Below are 21,468 nucleotides of genomic sequence, written 5' to 3'. Positions count from 1 at the left end.
CCATAGTAGGGAGAAAGCCTGATTGGAGAATGGACCAGAAAGCAGAATGACAATCATGGAGCAACTTCTTGGGCTCCCTGAGAGTTCCTGAACAGGAGCTTTGGCCTCAGAAAAATCTGAGTTCGGATCCTTGCTCTTTGTGTTTCTTTCTTGGCCAAGAGCTTTTCAGGTGTTATTTCACTTGATTCTCACAGTGACCTAGGTGAGGCTCCACATGGAACGTGAAGGTCACAGCTAGGACCGGAACTCAATGCCTGCCAATCCCTCAACAGGGACTCTTTCCCCTGAATCCTGTTGCTTCCACATTTTGCTATTGTGGATACAGAAGAAAGTTTTCCTAGGGTGATGGCCCAGAGAAAAGAGAAATCACTTTCAGAAAGGCCGTTTTTTCAGAAAATGTCCATGACCATTGTTGTCAGAGGAGGAACAACTGCCTGGTGATTTTCCCTCTAGAAAGTTTCCAGCATCAGGTGGAGCAGGGCTCACAGTGCTCGAGATTGTGAATCTGAGCCTCCAGCCTTCAAAGGGTTGATGAGAAAGAATGTCTTTTCAAAGGGAGAGGAGAGAATCCATAGGCAAGGAACCCCAGGGCCCTCAGACTATGAGGAAATGTTCTCATGGAACCTGTGCCTAGGGCTTAGCTGGGTCCTATTATCCTTTACCAGGAAAGCTGCAGTCTTGGGCCCATCTTCTTTTCTGCAGACCATTCAAGAACAACAGTCATGCACTGGGCAGTGAAGCAGAGCCTCAGGGATGTCTTTTCCACACCTTAAAAAAAAAAATTGAATTTGAATCACTTTAGTAATGCAAGCTTTGTTCAACTCCCCCTCCCTCCCATCCTGTTGATAAGCTGCCTTCATTCCCCTTCTCACCTGCCTGGCTCCTGTGTTTGGAATCCTGCAGTTTGTGGACAAATCTTTAGGTGGATCTTATTAAGTACTTTTTGAAAAGGTGATTGAAAGGGAGAAGAGTGGAGGAGAGGAATGCCCAAAACTAGATTAATTTTGCACCCTCATCCTGGAGTAGGCTCTGTTCTTGAAGGAGAAGGTAGAAGTGGGAAGATGTATCGCTCACCTGCATTTCTGAGAACTGCTAGCAGAGAGTTTCAAGGTCCCTCCTGGATTTGAATGATGGACTCTTACAAGTGCATTCTGGGGGACTTCCCTGATGGTCCAGTGTTAAGAGTCCATCTTGCAGTGTAGGCAATGAAGGTTTAACCTCTGATTGGGGACCTGGCATCCCACATGCTGTAGGACAATAGAACTAGCACATCTCAACTGGAGAGAGGTGTAGACTGTTTGCAACCCCATGGACTGTAGCCCTCCAGGCAATCATACTGGCGTGGGTAATCATTCCCTTCTCCAGGGTATCTTCCTGACCCTCCTAAGTGATTAAACCCGCATCTCCTCTTTTGCAGGTAGATTCTTTACTATCTGAGACACAGAGTTGTGTATGCATTACTTCATTTTGTCTTCATAATAACCTTAATAAGTACAGACTATTAGTATACCCATTTTACAGATGAGAAAACTGAGACCTTTAGAGGGTATGAAGCCTATTATAGGTGATACAGTCAGGAACAGTTGGAGTAGCAGTCCAGAAACATAGCCTATGCTCTTAACTACCCTCCTATACTGTTTCTACACGAGTGTGAAAATGTTCCCTTACAAAAATCCAATTCTAGAAGGAATAATTCCATCACATTGGCTACACACACTGCCAAGCTCCGGTACAGGCTCACTCTATCAAAATGTGAAAGCAGTGGGGCAGAAACTGGGGGAGGTGAGCTCTGTTTGGTTAACTAGCTTTCATCATACGTCCTTGGGCCCTGGGCGTGTAGTGTCCAAATAATCTTCACAAGGCAGTGTTATTTTAGGTGGCATTTGAGAGAGTGACACACACACACTTCCCATATAGGACTGTGGGGTCAGCTGCCTGGCTGGCAGCCAGCAGAGAATTCATGGAACTTGGATGGGCTTCAGAACTGGTACTGAAACCATTCAGCTTATCTTGTTGAATTTATTTTTGTTTATGGGAACTTACCATCATGGGAATGCATCCCTGTGACAGTCTGAGTGCCCAGGACAAACCAAGAGAGTGGAACAACAGTTCCAGGAAAGCCTGGTTCAGTTCTGAAAGGGCAGATTTAGAGGGAAGCAAACTTTTAGTGATGGAGAAAGATCACAGAGAGTACCAGTTTGATGCACCATCACTCTTTGGACACATATGAGCTTTGTTTACAACTCTTAGAGCTTTCTATTGAAGTTGCATCTCACTAGCAAGGCTAGAATTAGGATAGGATAAACCATTGTGGAAAATCAGCCCCCAAGGCTACCCTTCAGGCCTTAGTCATCCATTCCAACTGTGTGGCTTCCTGAAATGTACCAGGTGCTTTCCAAAGCTGAGATGTGAGCAATGGTAGAGCAAAGAAGGCTAGGTCATCAACGGGCATAGGTCTCAATGTACAGCTTAACTTGCATTAGTTATATCTTATAGCTGAGCTTTCTAAGGTTTGTCACAACTTCTTGCAAGTCCTGGGAACAGGGACTTCAAGCCAATTTGCCTGTTGACTGAGTACCAAGCCCATTTCTTGATTTTTGTTTCAACACAGGAGCACAGAGATTGATACAGAATAGTGAGGAGGTACAAGTTTGTTGGATGAATGGATAAATAAACACATTTGAATACGTGCTCAGTTGTTAAGTCATGCCCAACTCTTTTGAGACCCTATGGAGTATAGCCCACAAGCTCCTCTATTCTTGGGATTCTCCAGGCAAGAATGCTAGAATGGGTTGCCATTTCCTTCTCCAGGGGATCTTCCTGACCCAGGGATCGAACCCAGGTCTCCTGCATTGTAAGCGGGTTCTTTACCTTCTGAACCACCTGGGAAGTCCCTATTTGAATCTGATCAAACTAGATATTAAATATATTTCATGTCTGGTCAGAAAGCATCTTTTTTCCATCATTCATTATTCATTTATTCATTCATGCTTATATATATATATATATATATATATATATATATATATATATATATATGATCCAGAAGATCATTTCCAATAATTAAAAAGAACAAAATGAAGTTCAGTCACTGATGGTTTTATAGTCTGTGTGTCAGCAAGGTCTCTCTCACCTATCAGCACTGGGTACTTAATTCTTACTTTATCTATTATATTTTCTGGAAACTTATCTTTACTTGGAAAGCATGGATATATTCCAACAACTGCCAGGTAGTGACACAGAGACAAATTCCAGCTCTGCTTCCTCACAAGAGGGAACAGGATCAATGTCCAGGTGGGTAAAAATGCAGAAAAACAGAGTTAGCTAAGATTCACTTTGGAAGAGCTTTTGAAAGCTTTCAAGGTATCCCTGGTGGCTCAGGGGTAGAGAATCTGCCCGCTCTTAAGCAGAAGAAATGTTTATTTGAAGTTCATCAATCCATTGTGTTTTTCCTTGTCTTCATTTTATTTCAATTCAGACAAAGTGAATTATATTATCTTTCATTTTAAATGGCATGAATAATACAATCTTGCATTTGTAAAAATTCTAGATGCCTCTGTATCCATCCATTTATGCATTCTTCCATCTAACAACATATTCTCAGAGGTCTAACAAGAGCAGAGTTTCCCAATTTTCCTCCAGTTGAAAGATTTCGAATCATTTGAATTTTAACGGTGAGTATATGTCATTCCTACCAATAAAACAAAGTCCTTATTATTTGCATAAATAGAATAAATTGTAAGGAATCTAGGTCATTGAAAGAGTGACTTGGCTTAGTAACTGGGTGTTAAGATCTTGGGGAGGGGGTGAATTTGTGCACCATTGTGTTAGTTTATTTGGAGTTTTCTCTTCTCTTCAGGTACCAGACATGCTCCAACAATGGACTGGTGGCAGGGTTCCAGAGCCGCTACTTCGAGTCAGTGCTGGATCGAGAGTGGCAATTTTACTGCTGTCGCTACAGCAAGAGATGCCCATATTCCTGCTGGTGAGCCTGGCAGCCAAAAGCAATCCCTTACGGCTACTGGGATTGGAGGGGACTTGGGGGAGTGTGCTTTGGTCCACGTTTCTAGTTTCAGACAAGCATCAGCCATCACAAACAAGTTTTAAATATAGTAGCTAGCTATAGAAGGGAATGGATAGATGAAAGAAAAGGCCAGAGTAGTATTCACACTGGGAGGGACCTTACAGGTCATCAACTCAGTGTTCCTATATCCCTCTTTTGATAGAAAAACAAACAAACAGAGCAATAGAGCAAAAACGTGACTTGCCCCAGACCAGCCAGCTTATTTCATGGTGGTTCACCTCTAAGCTGAAGTTTACAGACTCCTGTTTCAGTGCTCTTTTCTATATCATGATAACTTCTCATCACAGCCAAGGACACTGGGCATATCTGGGACCCTAAGTTTTCTTGCAGGACTTCTTTTGAAGATCCAGCCTTTCTCCAGCTCAGAGTGCCAAACATAGTATATAATCATAGACTTAAAAAGGACCTAGCCTTTGAGTTGACTAGGAGAATATATATATATATATATATATATATATATATATATATATATATATATATATATATAAATTCTGATAACTTGCATTGCATGCTGACAACACAACTTGTCCCAAGTTCTTCAGTCTGGAAACAAGTCAGACATTTTTACTTAGAACAAAAGAATAAGTGTCAACATTTGAAGGTTGACTCACTCAAGTGACATATCTCTCCACAGTGTAATGTGATGCTTGGAAAAACAGCCTTGTGGGTCACACTTATTCTCTGTAACCAAACAACTCCACAGATGCTCAAGTAGGGCATAGTGTCTCTAGGGATAGGCAGCATTTTTCTGTTTGAAGCAGTGATGAATGGTAAATTCAGAGCTCAAAGTGACCTGATAGCAGTAGCTCTCTGATGGGGCAGGGACTCCAACCAGCTGTCCAAAATGTCTCCATGCTGTTGTTGTTGCTCACTCAGTCATGTCTGACTCTTTACGACCCCATGAACTGCAACACGCCAGCCTCCTCTGTCTTCCACTGTCTCCCGGAGTTTGCTCAAATTCATGTGCATTGAGTCAGTGATGTTATCTAACCATCTCATTCTCTGTCGTCACCTTCTCCTCTTGCCTTCAATCATCAGGGTCTTTTCCAATGAGTTAGCTCTTAGCATCAGGCGGTGAAGTATTGCAGCTTCAGCTTCAGCATCAGTCTTTCCAATTAATATTCAGTGTTGATTTCCTTTAGGACTGATTTATTTGGTCTCCTTGCAGTCCAAGGAACTCTCAAGAGTCTCTCTCCAGCACCTCAGTTTGGAAGCATCAATTCTTCAGCGCTCAGCCTTCTTTAAGGTCCAACTCTCACATCCGTGCATGACTGCTGGGAAATCCTTAGCTTTGACTTTAGAGAACTTTGTCAGCAAACTGATGTTTCTACTTTTTAATATGCTGTACAGATTTGTCAAAGCTTTCCTTCCAAGGAACAAGCTTTTTTTTTTTTTAAATTTCATGGCTACAGTCACCATCCACAGTGATTCTGGAGCCCAAGAAAGTAAAATCTGTCATTGCTTCCACTTTTTCCCCATCTATTTGCCATGAAGTGATGGGACCAGATGCCTCCATAAAGCTGGTCTTACTCCACCATGGTTGGTGAACAGACATGGCTAGGGTGTAGGTTATAACTGTGAAAGTTCCTGAATCCAAGACCTAAAGGGTCTTACATTCGAAGTAGAGTAGCAGGAGCCCACAGTTTCTAAGAGGCTAAGAATTTAATGAGCATGGAGCCATGTATGTGGGAACAAAGTCTCGAGATCAAAGGCTGACAGAGATGAGCAACTTTTCTTAAGCTACCCAAGACATTAAAATCTCTGGTAACAAAATTTATCTTTGGCCATGGTCTGCAATGGTCTGCTCATCCTCTCCCACCACCCCACTCTCCCCATTCCTCATCCTACTCCGTCACCCAAACCTGACACTGATAGTTGGTAGAATCAAACTGTGGAGAGAAAGAGGAGAAGAATGGAGGAGAGAATTCCTCTGAAAGACACAGAAAGTCCACTTTGAAGTGGTCCCGCTAAGAAAGGCTTCACTTGACTGGACCTCTTCCTGGTTGTGTGGTGTTAGAGCTGAGAACTACTATGGTTGTCAAGGAAATAGTACTTTTGCAAAGGGACGCTTGGAACAGCACAATGAGATTGCATGAGGCACTGTGGTATGCAGGGCATGACTCACTGTCCCGCCGGCACGTCTAGACATTTTAGTGGCATCTTTAAGTTTCCTGAGTCATGACATTCTATGTTTTTCTAAATTGCATGAAACCTCTAGGGCATGAATTAGGTCTTATTTCTCTGGCATCTCAGCATATTGCTTGGCACAAAGTAGGCAATAAATTTTTCAAATGAATAGTTGAGCATCACAGGCCCCTTGGAACAGTAACAGGGAGGAAACCTGACATTGATATGAGGAGGTTTTATAGTGGAAAAAAGTCTTCCTTCAAGTGCATTATTTTATCCGATCCTTTTAACAGCCCTTCGAGCGAGAACTGTTTTCCCACACCTTCCCACAGTGAAAGCTCCTGATAACCCTCTTCCTCGAAACCTTCCTTCACATCACTTTAACTAACTTGAATCACCTCCCAGGGAACTGGGCATATGTGGGTGGAAACATTTTTCTCTTCCCACTTGGAAGGCTGTTCTATAGCACTGAGGCTGACACTGAGAAGTGAGCATCTATCCTCTCTGAGCTTGCAAGCTTTTAGGGATTCAGGAATAGCACCCTGTGCACAGGAGAAAAAAGTAAATCATCCAAGCAACTCCCACGTAAGTGCGGGATTTGTTTGTTTGCTGGGGACCAAGGCGCCGCTCCCATTTCAGTCTCTGCAGTTTCTCACGAGATATTATAGCATCAGTGAAGTCTGGTAAGAAAGCAAATTCCTGACAGAAGCAGACATGGCAGCACTCACGAGTCCCCACTGGGACTGGGTACAAATGTAAATGTTGTTACACAGATTTATTTATGTGTGAGACTATGCATTCTTAGTCCATTCATCTGCAAACCACAAACACGTGTCACTGAGGAAGCCACAACCTTTCAGAGACTGAATAATTCCCCTCTCCATGCAGCTCCAGCGGCTGCTTGCCATGCACCAGGCTGTGCCCCCATCAGCATGCTGAGGCTGTGCAGGCTAGACCATGTCCCAGGGACCAACAGTTTTGAATTGAGCATGTGTTTCCTTTCCTAAATGTTTCTTTTCCAGATTCATGGCCTTTCTTCAGGTTCACTGCATAATATGTTTTGACAAAAAAAAAAAAAAAAAAGCCCTTCCTCAGAATCGGCATAGATAATCCATAGTTTTCCTTCAGCCTTGAGTTTCTATAATGAATTTCTACTGAGTTTCTATGTGAATCTCAGATACTGCATTCTATTCTCCACTATCTGGTCTCTCCCTCCATTATGCTGAGGTCATAAGCCAGAGATATTTTTTTTAATTCCTAGATAGTTCTGGCTAACAACTACAACAAAACCAGCTCATCTGAATAGTCTTCTTTTCCTACCCAAAGCACTCCATCAAAGCTTATCTTTAACTACTTTAACTGCTTTAATACAAGACGGATAATGTTTGCATTCCCATTTCCCACATGACAAGGGAACAAGGGACAAGGATGACTTCATAGGCATCTCCATGTGGCATCTGCCCCCCCCGCCCACCCCTACTCCGATGCCTACTACAGCACTACTCCCAGAAGCCTGGTGGGAAGGGAAGCTTCTATGATGCTTCCTCTGAGCAGGTTGGAAGCTGTTATTAAAGAGATGGAGACACCCACATTTTGAGAAAGTAAGACTAGATGTTACATTTTTAAGCAGCTTGCCATGAGTTTAGATGCTTCTGGGCCTTAGATCAACCATCCCCTGGCACTGCATAAAGCACAAAGCACTCATTTTAGGGGTCAATGGGCCCTTTGAGCTTCAGCAAAATCAATCATATCTGTCATCAGTTGGCGTAGCGTGGCTGTTGTAATCATTGTGCCATATATCTAATTAAGAAATGTATTTGCTGCCTGCATGTCAGTGCTTCCTCCCTTCCTATGCTCAACCTTCAAGAGTAGAAATTTCAGAGATGGGGCTGGTTGTCTAGTAAGTACTAGGTAACATAAGACCAGGTCCTACTTGCTGCTTAGAACAAAGTAAACCTTGCAATTCCAAATTTGTGGCTCTATACTTTCCTGTCTGCTCTCTTTTATTGTAGTCTAGAAATAATCATTCATTCCTCTATTCATTAATTCACTTAATCAGACTGAATATAAATGGATATAAGTACAGGTCATAGACTTTGATTCAGTTTCTAACGATGATGATAATTTTTATTTATTTCATTTATTAATCTACTCTGTTAGCTCATTTACTTCTGATGCATAGATATCATGATCTATAGCCCAGATGACAGAACCAGGGTGCAGAAGTTGTGACTTATTCAAAGTTCTGAATTCAATTCCAACAGGTCTATCTGCCTCCAGGTCCCACATGCTTTGCACAGTACTGAGTCCTCTGAATCTCGATGAGAAAATAAGACCTGGACAGATGGAGTATTAGGTAACAATACAGTGGGCATCTCATAGTGAAAATAGAGAAGAAAGTGGTTATTTTAGCTGGAGGGGAGACACTGCAGGTGGAGTTGTCCCCACCAACTGCAGGATCAAGGCAACCATGATGCAGTGTGGCCAGTGAAAACTAACATGAGTCAAAGCAAATGTGCTTACTAACCAGCCCTGGGCTTGCAATGGTGAGCTGGAAATTCATTTCCAAGAGAGCAACTTGGAAAATACTTAGGGACTTTCCTATTCTAATTTAAAACCACAGATATCTCTAGAACTGTGTTTCCCCTGTTGTGATACATACTTGAACACTTTGATATATAGTGCTCCAAAATGCCACAAGAGGACACACATGGCCATATTGAATTCTTTCTCCTACCCCCAGAGTTCAGGGCCTCTCTGCAGAGAAGGGCACTTTGGTGACTCCAGAGTCATTTAGTCCCACTTGAACTCTTCCCCCAGCTCTTTGCAGAAGCCAGTTGACTCTGAGGTTGCTTTCTTTTATGCATAACTGCAATTGGGTTTTACTTTTCTCATTTTTGCAAAATTAATTCAAATAGGTTCAGATATAGCACCTGTTGGGGATGCCAGGCCACTGGAAAATTCAGTTCAGTTCAGTTCAGTCACTCAGTCATGTCCGACTCTTTGCGACCCCATGAATCGCAGCACGCCAGGCCTCCCTGTCCATCACCAACTCCCAGGGTTCACTCAGACTCACGTCCATTGAGTCAGTGATGCTATCCAGCCATCTCATCCTCTGTCATCCCCTTCTTCTCCTGCCCCCAATTCCTCCCAGCATCAAAGTCTTTTCCAATGAGTCAACTCTTCGCATGAGGTGGCCAAAGTACTGGAGTTTCAGCTTTAGCATCATTCTCACCTAAAATTTTCTTATTCTTTGTAGCTTACCTGGCAAAGCATTTATTAAACAAGAGGATTGATCACAAGCAGATTCTGTTTATTTAAGACACTTTTCAGTGATTTGCCTGTCAGAAAGGGGTGTCCTTTTTGACTGGTTGTAGAATGTAGGTCAATCTCAATATATCCCAAGTCTACAAATGTTGAATTTTTCCACGTCCACAGCTGAACTAGATTATAAAAGTGTATATGCTTGTCATATACTAATGACCCCTCAAGGAGCTCACTGTACTGATCACCATTGTGAAACAAGATGCTATACAATATTCTGTTTTTTAATCAAAAGCTAAATATGTGGTGTTGACAAGTAATAGGACTTTAGAATGTTGTTGTTTAGTCACTAAGTTGTGTTAGAATCTTTTGTGAACCCATGGACTATAGTCTGGGAGGCTCCTCTGTCTATTGGATTTCCCAGGTAAGAATACTGAAGTGGGTTGCCATTTCCTTCTCCAAGGGATCCTCCTGACCAAGGGGTAAAACCCATGTCTCCTTCACCGCAGGCAGATTTTTAACCACTGAGCCACCTGCAAGGCCCAGAACATTAGAATAGGGTATTTTAAACAAGGTGTTAATTGAGAAGCAGAAAAGTGACATGTTAGTTGCTCAGTCGTGTCCAACTCTTTGCAATCCCATGGACTATAGCCCACCAAGCTCCTCTGTCCATGGAATTCTCCAGGCAAGAATATTGGAGTGGGTTTCTGTTTCCTTCTCCAGGGGATCTTCTTGACCCTGGGATTGAACCTGGGTCATCTGCATTGCAGGCAGACTCTTTACCATCTGAGTCACCAGGGAATCCTGGGAAGCATAGAAAATAGAAGTAAGACAGAATTAGAGGTTGGATTGACCAGAAGAAGCTTCTCTAAAATGTTGTTTGAGGATGGGCTGAGTGCTAAAGAAAGGGATGGGAAACACTGTTTACTCTTGTTTTGAAAAATGCTAATGTATGGCTTCCTTAGGTACCCCCTTCTGGTTTGTTAACTTGTAGATTCTGGGTTTTCTTCCAGTTTTTAGGATAGGACATCTGTGGTGTGTGCTTCTCTGGTATCCCAAAAAGTGGGATAAAGTTGAGGATGTGATACTAATTGATGCTGGGCCATAGGGCATGGCCCCATTTGTTCTTGCGCACACCAGTGAGGTACACAACCTAAAAGTGGAGCCTCTAGGATGACCCCCAAAGAATCCAGTTGTCCTACTTGCTGACAGGTCAGACACGTAACAAATAGATGCTGGTGCTACAAGGGCTGACCTTGTGTTCAAGCCTCAGTAATCAATAATAAATGGCGTCCTGAATGGCTCAGTGGTAAAGAATCTGCCTGCAATGCAGGACATGAGGGTGCAATCCCTGGGTTGGGAATATACTCTGGAGAAGGAAATGGCAACTCATTCCAGTATTCTTGTCTGGGAAATCCCATGGACAGAACCTGGTGGGCTACAGTGTATGGGGTTGCAAAAGAGTCAGACATGACTTAGCAACTAAACAAAACACATCAATAATAAAGGTGAGGTTTGATAAAATCTATACTGAATCACTTTCTGTTGAGAAAGAGTCAAAACCCTTTCCTTTAACTATTAAAAATCGCATAAGTTCTCAAGCAAACCTCCAACAATAGGTAAACTGTCCTCTTTAAATTCTATCTCTACTCTCCTTTTTAAAATGAATGTGATGACATATATCTGAGTAAGCTCTGTGACATGTCCTATTCTCATAGAAAAGGAGAATGCTATCTGTCAGCTGTGGCTCAGTTTGTAGTAACATACTGGACAGCAATCATTTATTGATTCTAGCTGAATCCATTGATAATTTTAGAGCTTTAATAATCTTAGATGAGAAAATCCTATATCTGTTTCAAAAATCCCCTCCATTTGCATGGGCCTTCTTCAATTCATAACCAAGACATTACTTAATTTCTTTCCATTTTCTTCAAACTTATCTAATACAAGAAATTGTACAAGTGGTTCTACGTTATCAAGTTCTCACTTAGTTTTGAAACAACGTTCTGGTCCAGTCCCCTTGCCTACAGTTCAGTTCAGTCACTCAGTCGTGTCCAACTCTTGGTGACTCTGTGGACTGCAGCACACCAGGCTTCCTTGTTGGTCACCAACTCCCAAAACTTGCTCAAACTCATGTCCAGTGAGTCGGTGATGCCATACTCTTGCCTACAGATGGCACTAAAAATAGTTTAAAGTGAGAAAGTATGCGCCAGGAGCCACTCACCCAAAAGTGATAGGGGAAACACACACAGAGGGACAATTAACTCTTTGTAAAGGGATATATAAGATCCAGATAGAAGAGCTTCAGTAGTAGACTCATTTCAGTAAATTGCATAAAAACATCCATATAATCAAAGCTATGGTTTTTCCAGTGGTCATGTATGGATTGTCAGAGTTGGTCCATAAAGAAAACTGAGCACCAAACAATTGATACTTTTGAATTGTGGTCCTGGATAAGACTCTTGAGAGTCCCTTGGACTGCAAGCCAATCACCCAATCAATCTGAAAGGAAATCAACCCTGAATATTCATTGGAAGGACTGATGCTGAAGATGAAGTCCCAATACTTTGGCCACCTAATGTGAAGAGCTAAGTCATTGGAAAAGACCCTGATGCTGGGAAAGATTGAGGGCAAAAGGAAGAGGAGGCAGCAGAGGATGAGATGGTTAGATAGCATCACTGACTCAATGGACATTAGTTTGAGCAAACTCGGGGAGAGAGTGGAGGACAGGGAAGCCAGGCATGCTGGAGTCCATGGGGTCACAAAGAGCCAGACACAACTTAGTGACTGAACAACAGCAATGTTACTGACAGAACTTTCCCTTCTTCTTGCAAGGGAAAGCCTGTTTGATTGTTTTAATTGGTCTGGAAATGTATGGCAGTGCTCAGTATGAAGTGTACTTTGCCAGAAAACTGCCTGCAGTGACCTGGTAATCCACAAGGAATCTGGAACCACACTGAACTCCTCCCCTTCTGCCCTCAGGAAGCCCATCACCATAGTTTATGAAACCCTGATCTTGTGCTTCCTCGTAGTCTCTTTTAATTTCCTGATAAGTCCTTATGCCCTTGTCCCCATGTCTTGTTCTGAACGTTTAAATTCTATTTTTTTTCCTTCTGAGGAGTTATTACTAGGGCTTTCACTTATTGGAATATTTTGTGTGTGCATGACATCCTCAGAAACTAAATGGAGGCACATTTATCTTGTTCTAAAATTCAAAATCCAGACTGTATTGAAGCAGCAGTTCCCTCTATGAATGGTGTTTGGGAGGTTTATTGATTGGAGTTCTTTCTTCCTCTGTATTTTTACTTTCATAAAGTAGAAGTAATTTTTACCAGAACCCAAACTCTTGCCTTACCCTCTTAATCAAAGATTCTGTAAAATAATCTACACTTGACCTCATGATTTTATAACAAAAACAAAACAACATGAAAATCCCCAATATCAAGTAAAAACAAAAAGCTGGCTGGGACCAAGAGGGAAATATACAAATAAGCATGCATGACACCTTCCTGAGGGTATTCTAGAAACTTACTCAACAGCAGTCCCCCACAGAGAAACCTCAGAGTCAGACTGTCATTTAAACAGGAGACTTTAGGTCTGGTCACTACCAAAAATGAAGCCATAGGAACTGCTAGTTGAAAAAAGCAATGGATAACGTTTGTCCCCCTTTGAAGCTTAAAATGTCAATTTTTAAAAAATGCAAGCCTCTCTTTCCCATTTCATTCCAAATGTATTTAACTATCAAAATAATTTGAAAGTAGATCAGTAAAGACTCAAAAAAATAACAGTCTAGCATAATGATTTCCAATAGTTCTGGGAACTGGATTTAGCTTAATGTAGTGCTGCCTTGGGGCTTTCCTGGTGGCTCAGATGGTAAAGAATCTGCCTATAAAACAGGAGACCCAGTTTCAATCCCTGGATCAGAAAGATCCCCTGGAGATGGGAACAGCAACCCACTCCAGTATCTTTGCCTGGAGAATTCCATGGGCAGAGGATCCTGGTGGGCTATAGTCCATGGAGTCACAAAGAGTCAGACACGACTGAGTGACTCCCATACGCTATTACCTTAGGTAGAATTCTGCCTCAACACGTCTTAAATTATGTGGCAATTAACTTTTATATATTGTATCTAAAGAGTGCTCTAAAAATTCTGGAAAATATTTTGTGCTCCCTGATGTAAGAAAAAATACATTCTACTCCATCTCTTTTAATCCTAATTTTCTTTATCAACAAATCCCTCCTCCTTTGGGTAAACTTGAATCTAGCACTTGTTAGAATCCTCAGGGATCACAAACTAACAGAATCCAAATGAAAACCTATTAGGGCCATTTATGAATCATTTAATGTTTTCATTAGGAAGAGAAAGTCCTTGTTCTGAGTCTCCTGGGAAGCACAAAATAGGGTTCTGCCTTAGCCTGTTTCCTTCCATAAATATTAAGCAGAAACACATGGAACCCACTCTAGATAGGGCTTGGTGTTCTGATAGAACATAATTATGTCTTGAGAAGAGAAGAATCAGAGAAGAAGAACAAGTGCATAATGTGGGAAAACAAATGGTTATGAACAAAGAGAGTGAAGTTTTAGGTTCCGGTTTGGGCTACCCTGGTGGCTCAGAGGGTAAAGCGTCTGCCTGCAATGCGGGAGACCTGGGTTCAGTCCCTGGGTTGGGAAGATCCTCTGGAGAAGGAAATGGCAACCCACTCCGGTATCCTTGCCTGGAAAATCCCATGGACAGAGAAACCTGATAGGCTATAGTCCATGGGGTCTCAAAGAGTTGGAGACGACTGAGCAACTTCAGCTTCAATAACTCAGGTTATCTTGTGTTAACTTGTTGCATCAAAGCTTGAGAATCTTCTAAGAGACCTTCCAGTTTATGCATCTGGCTTTTTAAGATTTCATGACAATCCTTGTAGTAGTAAGTCTACATAGATCTTTATATCATCAACATACAATGACTTATGACCCCAAATCAGATTAAATTACTGACACTATTTGTTTCCCAAGAAGTTTGGGGGTGCAGATAAAGACTTTGGGGAACACATATCATACCAAAAGGACTATTTTGATCCTGAAGATGCCCAGTGGTGAAGCATTATAAGAGCCAGGAAATTCTAGATTTATTCCAGAGTGGACCACAATGAGCCTACTCAGGGAGAGGCCAGGGCTTGACTGAATAATGGAGGAGAAAGAAGGCAATGTGGAGGAGGAAGACACAAAATTTCTCCTAACAATTCAACTCCTACCATGTGTCATACTTATTTGTGTTAGCCCAAATGACAAACCTATAAGGTAACTTTCATTCTTCTATAGACCAGGAAACTGAGATTAAATGACTCTCTCAAGGCTCTTTATTTATTCAACAAATACTTACTATGTACCAGAAACTGTTTTAGGTGCCAAAGAAACAATGGCAGACTAGGTAAAAACTACTTTTATACAGCTCATATTTTATTTTAATATTTTTAAAATACAGTAAAAAAGTGCATATTATCAGACTATACAAATAACATATAAATACATGCACACATATATATTTGAAACAAAGTTTTTATCTACATACACAATAACTTATCTTTAGTATGTACACCAGAACTTATCTTTAGTATGTACAATGCAGTCTCTGATATTTTCTATTCAATCTCTTCTTCTTTTTTAAAGCTCAGCTGGTCCTAACCAATTAAATTGATTTCATGATCTACTAGTAAGTCACAACCCACATTTTGAAAGCCTGGCTCTGGTTGACTTGATTGGATTGAACTAATACTGATATTAGTCAATGTTTCCTCAAGGACTGAGGAGCTTGCTATATCTTTTTTAGTTTCTAGTTTAGTGGCAAGAAGGAACGTGAGACGTGAGAAAACTGTCCATCTTTTTGCAGCCTGGAATGGTGCAGCAGAGGCCATCCAGCTCTGATCTGGGGCTCCCATAATGTTGAAACTGTATCTCTTCTGTGTAGCATGTCTCCTGTTTGCTCCTAGCAGTAGTTTATCTTTTCCCTCTAACCTTTTGTTCTTCCCACATAGGCTGACAACAGAATATCCAGGCCACTATGGTGAGGAGATGGACATGATTTCCTACAATTATGATTATTATATGCGAGGGGCAACAACCACTTTCTCTGCAGTGGAAAGGTGAGCCTTCTCCATGGGCAAGGTTAGAGTGGTTGGGGACCAGCTCCCTGCAAGGGTCATATCAGCAGGATTTTTGATCTGGGGTTTTCCCTATTTTAGTTTTCTACTTGGTCTAGGTTAACTAAAATATTGACAGGACAATGGAAAACAATGGGAATTGAACCTACTTCATGGAGCAGCTCACCCTTGGAGATGAGGATGGGTTCCAGATTGCTCAGAGCAGGAGATGCTCAAGTTGGTATTCCATGATGGTTTATGCTCTTCCTTTTACTCAGTCTCAAAAAGCATTTTTTTCCTGCCAAACATGTTAGAGAGGACAAAAGTGATTAAAAGAGTGCCCACTGTCGAAATAAATCCTCTCCAATACCACTTCTCTATATGGTCCTCACTTGGGGTTGTGGGAAGGGAGAGAAAGGAGAAAGAGAGGGGACTGGAGAGGAGAAACACACAAAACTCACCAACTATATTTAGAAACAAAAAAGGAGAACTTCAGAGAAAGACAGTACTAATTTTTTTAATCCCCGTTCTCTCACAATCAGTTCCCAATTTTATCACAAATACATCAAAGCAAAACAATAAGAGGAAAATAAAAATTCTTCTCCCTGCTAATAAAGAAAGAGATATGAATAAATTCAGGTGTTAAAACGTTGATTTGACCTACTTATATTTAGGTGATCATCACTTTACACAGCAAACGAATTCCTGAAAAGTTACCAATAACTGTTTAGCAAATAGAACAAAACCTAACTCATTAATTCATTAAATAATAGAATGACAAATTTGGGTGGGACATTTTTGTGTATATTTATGTTTTTAAGTGCAATGATATCATACCTAATTGGAGTTAACTTATTTAATATGACCTTTAATTAAAAAAAATTAAAGAAACAAACATGAAGGAAATCTGAAAAGATGCAATACAGGTTTCAGGCTCCATGAACAAAATCCCTTGCATTTATTCACAGAAAACCCCCTCAATTCTCACACATTAATTGTTTGCATTTTACATACCTTTTTATCTAGCTTAGTTATTATTTTCTAGAAGGGGCAAATTAAAAAATAAACTACAGTGAGCTATAACCTCATACCAGTCAGAATGGCCATCATCAAAAAGTCTACAAACAATAAATTCTGGAGAGGGTGTGGAGAAAAGGGAACACTTTTACACTGTTGGTGGGAATGTAAATTGATACAGCCACTGTGGAAGATGGTCTGAAGATTCTTTAAAAAGCTAGGAATAAAATCATCATATAATCCAGCAGTCCCACTCCTAGGCATAGGCCCTGAGGAAACCAAAATTGAAAAAGACACATGTATCCCACTGTTCATAGCAGCACTATTTACAATAGCTAGAACATGGAAGCAACCTAGATGTCCATCAACAAATGGATGGATAAAGAAGCTGTGGTATATATATACAAAGCAATATTATTCAGCCATAAAAAGGAACACATTTGAGCCAGTTCTAATGAGGTAGATGAACCTAGAGCCTATTACAGAGAGTGAAGTAAGAAAGAGAAAGATAAATATTGTATACTAATGCATATATATGGAATCTAGAAAAATGGTACTGATGAATTTATTTGCAGGGTAGCAATGAAATGGCAATCCACTCCAGTACTCTTGCCTGGAAAATCCCATGGACAGAGGAGCCTGGTAGGCTACAGTTCATGGGGTCGCAAAGAGTCGGACAGGACTGAGTGACTTCACTTTCACTTTCGCTTTCAATGGAGAAACAGACACAGAGAATAGACTTATGGAGGGAGAGGGTGAGATGTGTGGAGTAACATGGAAACATATATTAGCATATGTAAACTAGATAGCCAATGGGAATTTGCTGTATGACTCAGGAAACTCAAACAGGGGCTCTGTAACAATCTAGAGTGGTGGGATGGGGAGGGAGATGAGAGAGAGGTTCAAGAGGGAGGGGACATATGTATACCTATGGCTGATTCATGTTGATATTTGACAGAAAACAACAAAATTATGTAAAGCTATTATCCTTCAATTAAAAAAAATTTTTTTAATAAATAGGGAAGATATTACTTCTCACCAGTTAAAATAAAACAGCTGAATGATGTACACACAAAAAACTATATTTAACAAAAAGAAAAGGAAAGACCTAAGAACTCAAAGCCCAGAAGGGCAACACCGGACAACAGTATAGAAGGTGCTCAATATTCCTAATGATGTTTCCAAGTCAATGAGAAAATTAGTTCGGCATTTTCTGTTTAAGGAGACAGGAAGGAATACAGTAAAGAGAGTACACCATCCAAAATCTCCTCAAAATAAATATATTTTGACACTTAAAATGTCCAGTGGCTATTGACTTGGGCATTTTCACTTATGTAGTTTAACCTAAAATCTTGGAAAACTGAGCTACTATATCATGCATTTGTTTACAATTAATATACCCATGCAATTTAGCACAGTCACTAACAATCAGTGGTGTGAAGATCCACAACTTGGATTTTTCCCCGCTCTGCTGAAAGATGCGGAGGTCATCACCTTCAAGAAATATTTTCAGTGTAAGACTCATTGGGCAGGAGCTTTTCCTCCATAGGCAGATCATAGTGGTTTTCTCCTGGAATGGAGTTGCCCAGCTGGGGCACAGATAGCTCTTTGTTGCAGGAGCCTTTCCTATGCATTCCAGATGTTCAGCAGCATCCGGACCACTCCACACTAGATGACGATAGCAACCTCACCTCCCCCAGAGTTGTGACAACAACAACAATAAAAAACCCTGAGGAGCAAAACTACCCCTTCTTGAGAACCACGATCCAGGAGGGAAATCAGAGACTAAGCCTGATTCGAATAACTTGGTTCTTTTACAACCAAGTCTAAATTTTGCTTAGCATCAATTAAAGCCTTTTGAAAGAGCAGTGTGAATGCCTGGCTCAAGATCTTATTTAGCTATGTCTGTTGGCATAGAGATAAATCAGACTTGTCTACAATAATGAAATTTATTTCATAAACTCACATGCCACCAATTTCCTAACCTCCATCTAAAACAAGCCATGTTCTCTGTTAACAACTGAAAGAACAAATACTAATAAATAATTGGTTACCCAGGCTCTTGAAAACTTTTTATACTTGGGGATCCTATGCCCATTACTCTAAACAACCTGGAGCAGCAGACTCAAATTACAAAGCCTGCCTTACTGTGTGAGCAGCCTGTTCCATAGCTGTTGGCAAGAGTTACCTCCCAGAACTCGAGAATGGTCAGTCCCACCTTCCAGATTTGCAGCTCGATGAAGATCTTAGCAGTGTTGGTGTCTAAGAAAAACTGATCTGGGAAGAGGCCTTTCAGACTGAAGAGGAAGAAGAATATTCTAAGGTTAAATGACCCCACTGTGCTTGGGAAGCATTTTTGTGGTTATACATAGAATGACTTTTTTGCCCTTCATTAAGACTTTGCAAAAGATATGACAGCTGTGTTCTCAATGGAGTTATGGGTGTCAAGTTATGGAGTCATTGTGGTATCAGATAAAGAGCAAGATTTGAGTTCCACAAACTTGGAACTTGAAATTGTCACCTAATTATGTTAATAAAGTTCATGTTTCTCTGAGTCCACTTCTCCACCTAAACAATGACATATTGTGAGGATTAAATGAGAAAATATGTAAAGCATCTAGTGCAATGCTGGACATATTGGAGGACTCAGCAAATAGTGGTTACAGTTGTCATTACCATCACTGCTATCATTGTTAAATAATATCAGACCAGAAGAGTGCTATGCAGAGTAGGCTTTCAATATATTTTTGTTAAATAGGTGAACAAAAGACTTGGGCTAGTCCTTAGCAAAGAATGTTCCTTGAAATGCATCCACACTATATTCTTCAAAACTAAACAATTCTATGTTTTCTCATACCTATTCCTGACCATCTAAACAAATATGCAATTCAGTTTCTGTTATGCAAAAATAACAGGCACTTTCCTTTTCATATTAAGGCTTTTAGAGTTGTTTTCTCTCTGTCCATTTCCCTGTAATAGTGTTTTCTGAAGAGGGTACAGCACAGAGCCCAGCACATTGTACATTTTCAGAAAAAGAAAGAATGAGCAGGTGGATAGCCTATGTAAGAGATGATTCTTTACAATGAAATGAAGAAAATGTTAAATAAATGCTTTTATCCAAAGCTGTTAACCTGTATGTCCAAGAAGGTGCTTTTGAGACTGAGCAGTGATCAGCTGATCACTGGTGATAAACAGGACCTAAACACGCTGGCAACCTAGTTAGTCCCCTCCAAGATGCACCTTGAACTGGGTGAAGAGGTGTCCAGGAGTCCTGACCTCATAGGCAATTACCAATAGGTTTTCTAGAGACTTCTTAGAGATGTTTCCTGAGAGGAAAGTGAGATTAGGTGTCCCTTAAGTTCCTAAATTCTCCAAAGATTGCTCACTGCTTTATCCTTCCTAAAGTGTCTTTTCTCACTGACATCAGCTCTCTGACTCTCTCCCTACAGGGATCGCCAGTGGAAATTCATAATGTGCCGGATGACTGACTATGACTGTGAATTTGCAAATGTTTAAACCTGCAACCTACCAATCTGAGTGAAGGGAAGAGGTCAGGGAGGCCTGAGGACTCCACAGATGTTAACATCAGCAGGGACTCCTAAGTGGTTTCTGTTGCTCTCTTTTCTTCTGCTCAAGCTGGTTGGTAGCTGTAATGCCAGTTTTCTGGGCCTTCTGACTAGTATCACGCTTACAATAAAATCCCTATTTTCTCACTTTCAACATGTTCCATAGAAACCCTTTTGTATGAGTGACAATGGCTCTGTTGCACACCATATATTCTGTGTGCACATGCACAGCCTGAAAACAAGCCTAGTTGCTTGAGCACCTGTCTCAGCCTTGCTGTTGCTTTTACTACCCAGTGAGCTGCCTGGTGCTGAGCAGTACCTGTGAGGAGGTTCAGTAGTGGAATGAAGGGGCAGAAATTGAAGAAGGGAACCAGGAATGCTCTCTGGAGCTCTGTCTGTTTGAAGGAAACCTAGGATCTTCACAGAGAACAGACCTTCTTCCTGCTCCCACTCTCCCACTCCACGTAAGCCATGCTTGCCTAGAAGTTCAAGTGCAGAGCTCTGTGCTCCAGGAGGGAGGAGACTGGGAGGTGAAATGGGGAGGTGAAATTGTTTGGGCCTGAAAGACTGAGGACTGGAAGAATTTCCTAAACTGGAAGAAGATTGTTAGCATGCCCAGTAATGAAAATGAACACAGGAATCAGAGAAACCTGTGAGAATCAGTCTCAAGTAAGACAAAAACAAGGAGGATGAGAGAGGTTAGAGAATGGGACTCAAGTTAGGAACCTGGAGGAAAACTGAAAAAGGAGTTTGACTAGCCAGCACCTGGAAAAACTGGCATATGCCCTACTGTGAGCTACTGGCAAACTCATGTTGATTGGTTTCCATTTTCCGGATGGGAAAGGCTGCCCTGGGGGATCTACTTCTTTTCAACGTATAGTTTAGGGGTGTCTTTGCAGAGATGGCACTATATTTCCTCCTCCTGTGATGTCCCCATCCCCAGCCCTTTGTACTCTCTTTATCATAAAAAGAATAAAAATATTAACTTTCACTATGTTGCAAATGTTAAGGGTCATTTTTTGCTCTCTGTGCTAAGCCACTTCAATCATGTCCAACTCTTGGCTCTCCTATGGATTGTAGCCCTCCAGGCTCCTCTGTCCATGGGATTCTCCAGGTAAGAATACGGCAGTGAGTTGCCCTTTCCTTCTCCATTTTGCTCTCTACTCCTCCCCTTTCTGATTATTCAGAAAATATAGCTTCTCACTGTGATTTGTGCCAAGCACCATGCAGGGCACCAGAAATCCAATAATGATAATGACAGAGTATGAGAAATCCAATAAAT

General features: G+C 41.2%; 1 protein-coding gene across 1 annotated transcript in view; it reads left to right on the top strand.

Annotated features, from left to right (window-relative positions):
* The window catches only part of DPT (dermatopontin), a 36,754-nt gene extending 15,577 nt beyond the window's left edge, over nt 1-21,177 (top strand). Inside the window, exons 2-4 of the mRNA XM_069545576.1 lie at nt 3,860-3,985; nt 15,499-15,606; nt 20,070-21,177. Of these exons, the coding sequence (XP_069401677.1) occupies nt 3,860-3,985; nt 15,499-15,606; nt 20,070-20,136 (301 nt within the window). The 3' untranslated portion in view covers nt 20,137-21,177. The remainder of the gene's footprint in view (nt 1-3,859; nt 3,986-15,498; nt 15,607-20,069) is intronic.
* The last annotated feature ends 291 nt before the right edge of the window (nt 21,178-21,468 follow it).

The sequence above is a fragment of the Ovis canadensis genome, chromosome 12 (genome assembly GCF_042477335.2).
Source record: "Ovis canadensis isolate MfBH-ARS-UI-01 breed Bighorn chromosome 12, ARS-UI_OviCan_v2, whole genome shotgun sequence".
Taxonomy (NCBI): domain Eukaryota; kingdom Metazoa; phylum Chordata; class Mammalia; order Artiodactyla; family Bovidae; genus Ovis; species Ovis canadensis.
Note: the sequence above shows the minus strand (reverse complement) of the source record. Positions and strands in the feature narration are given on the sequence as shown.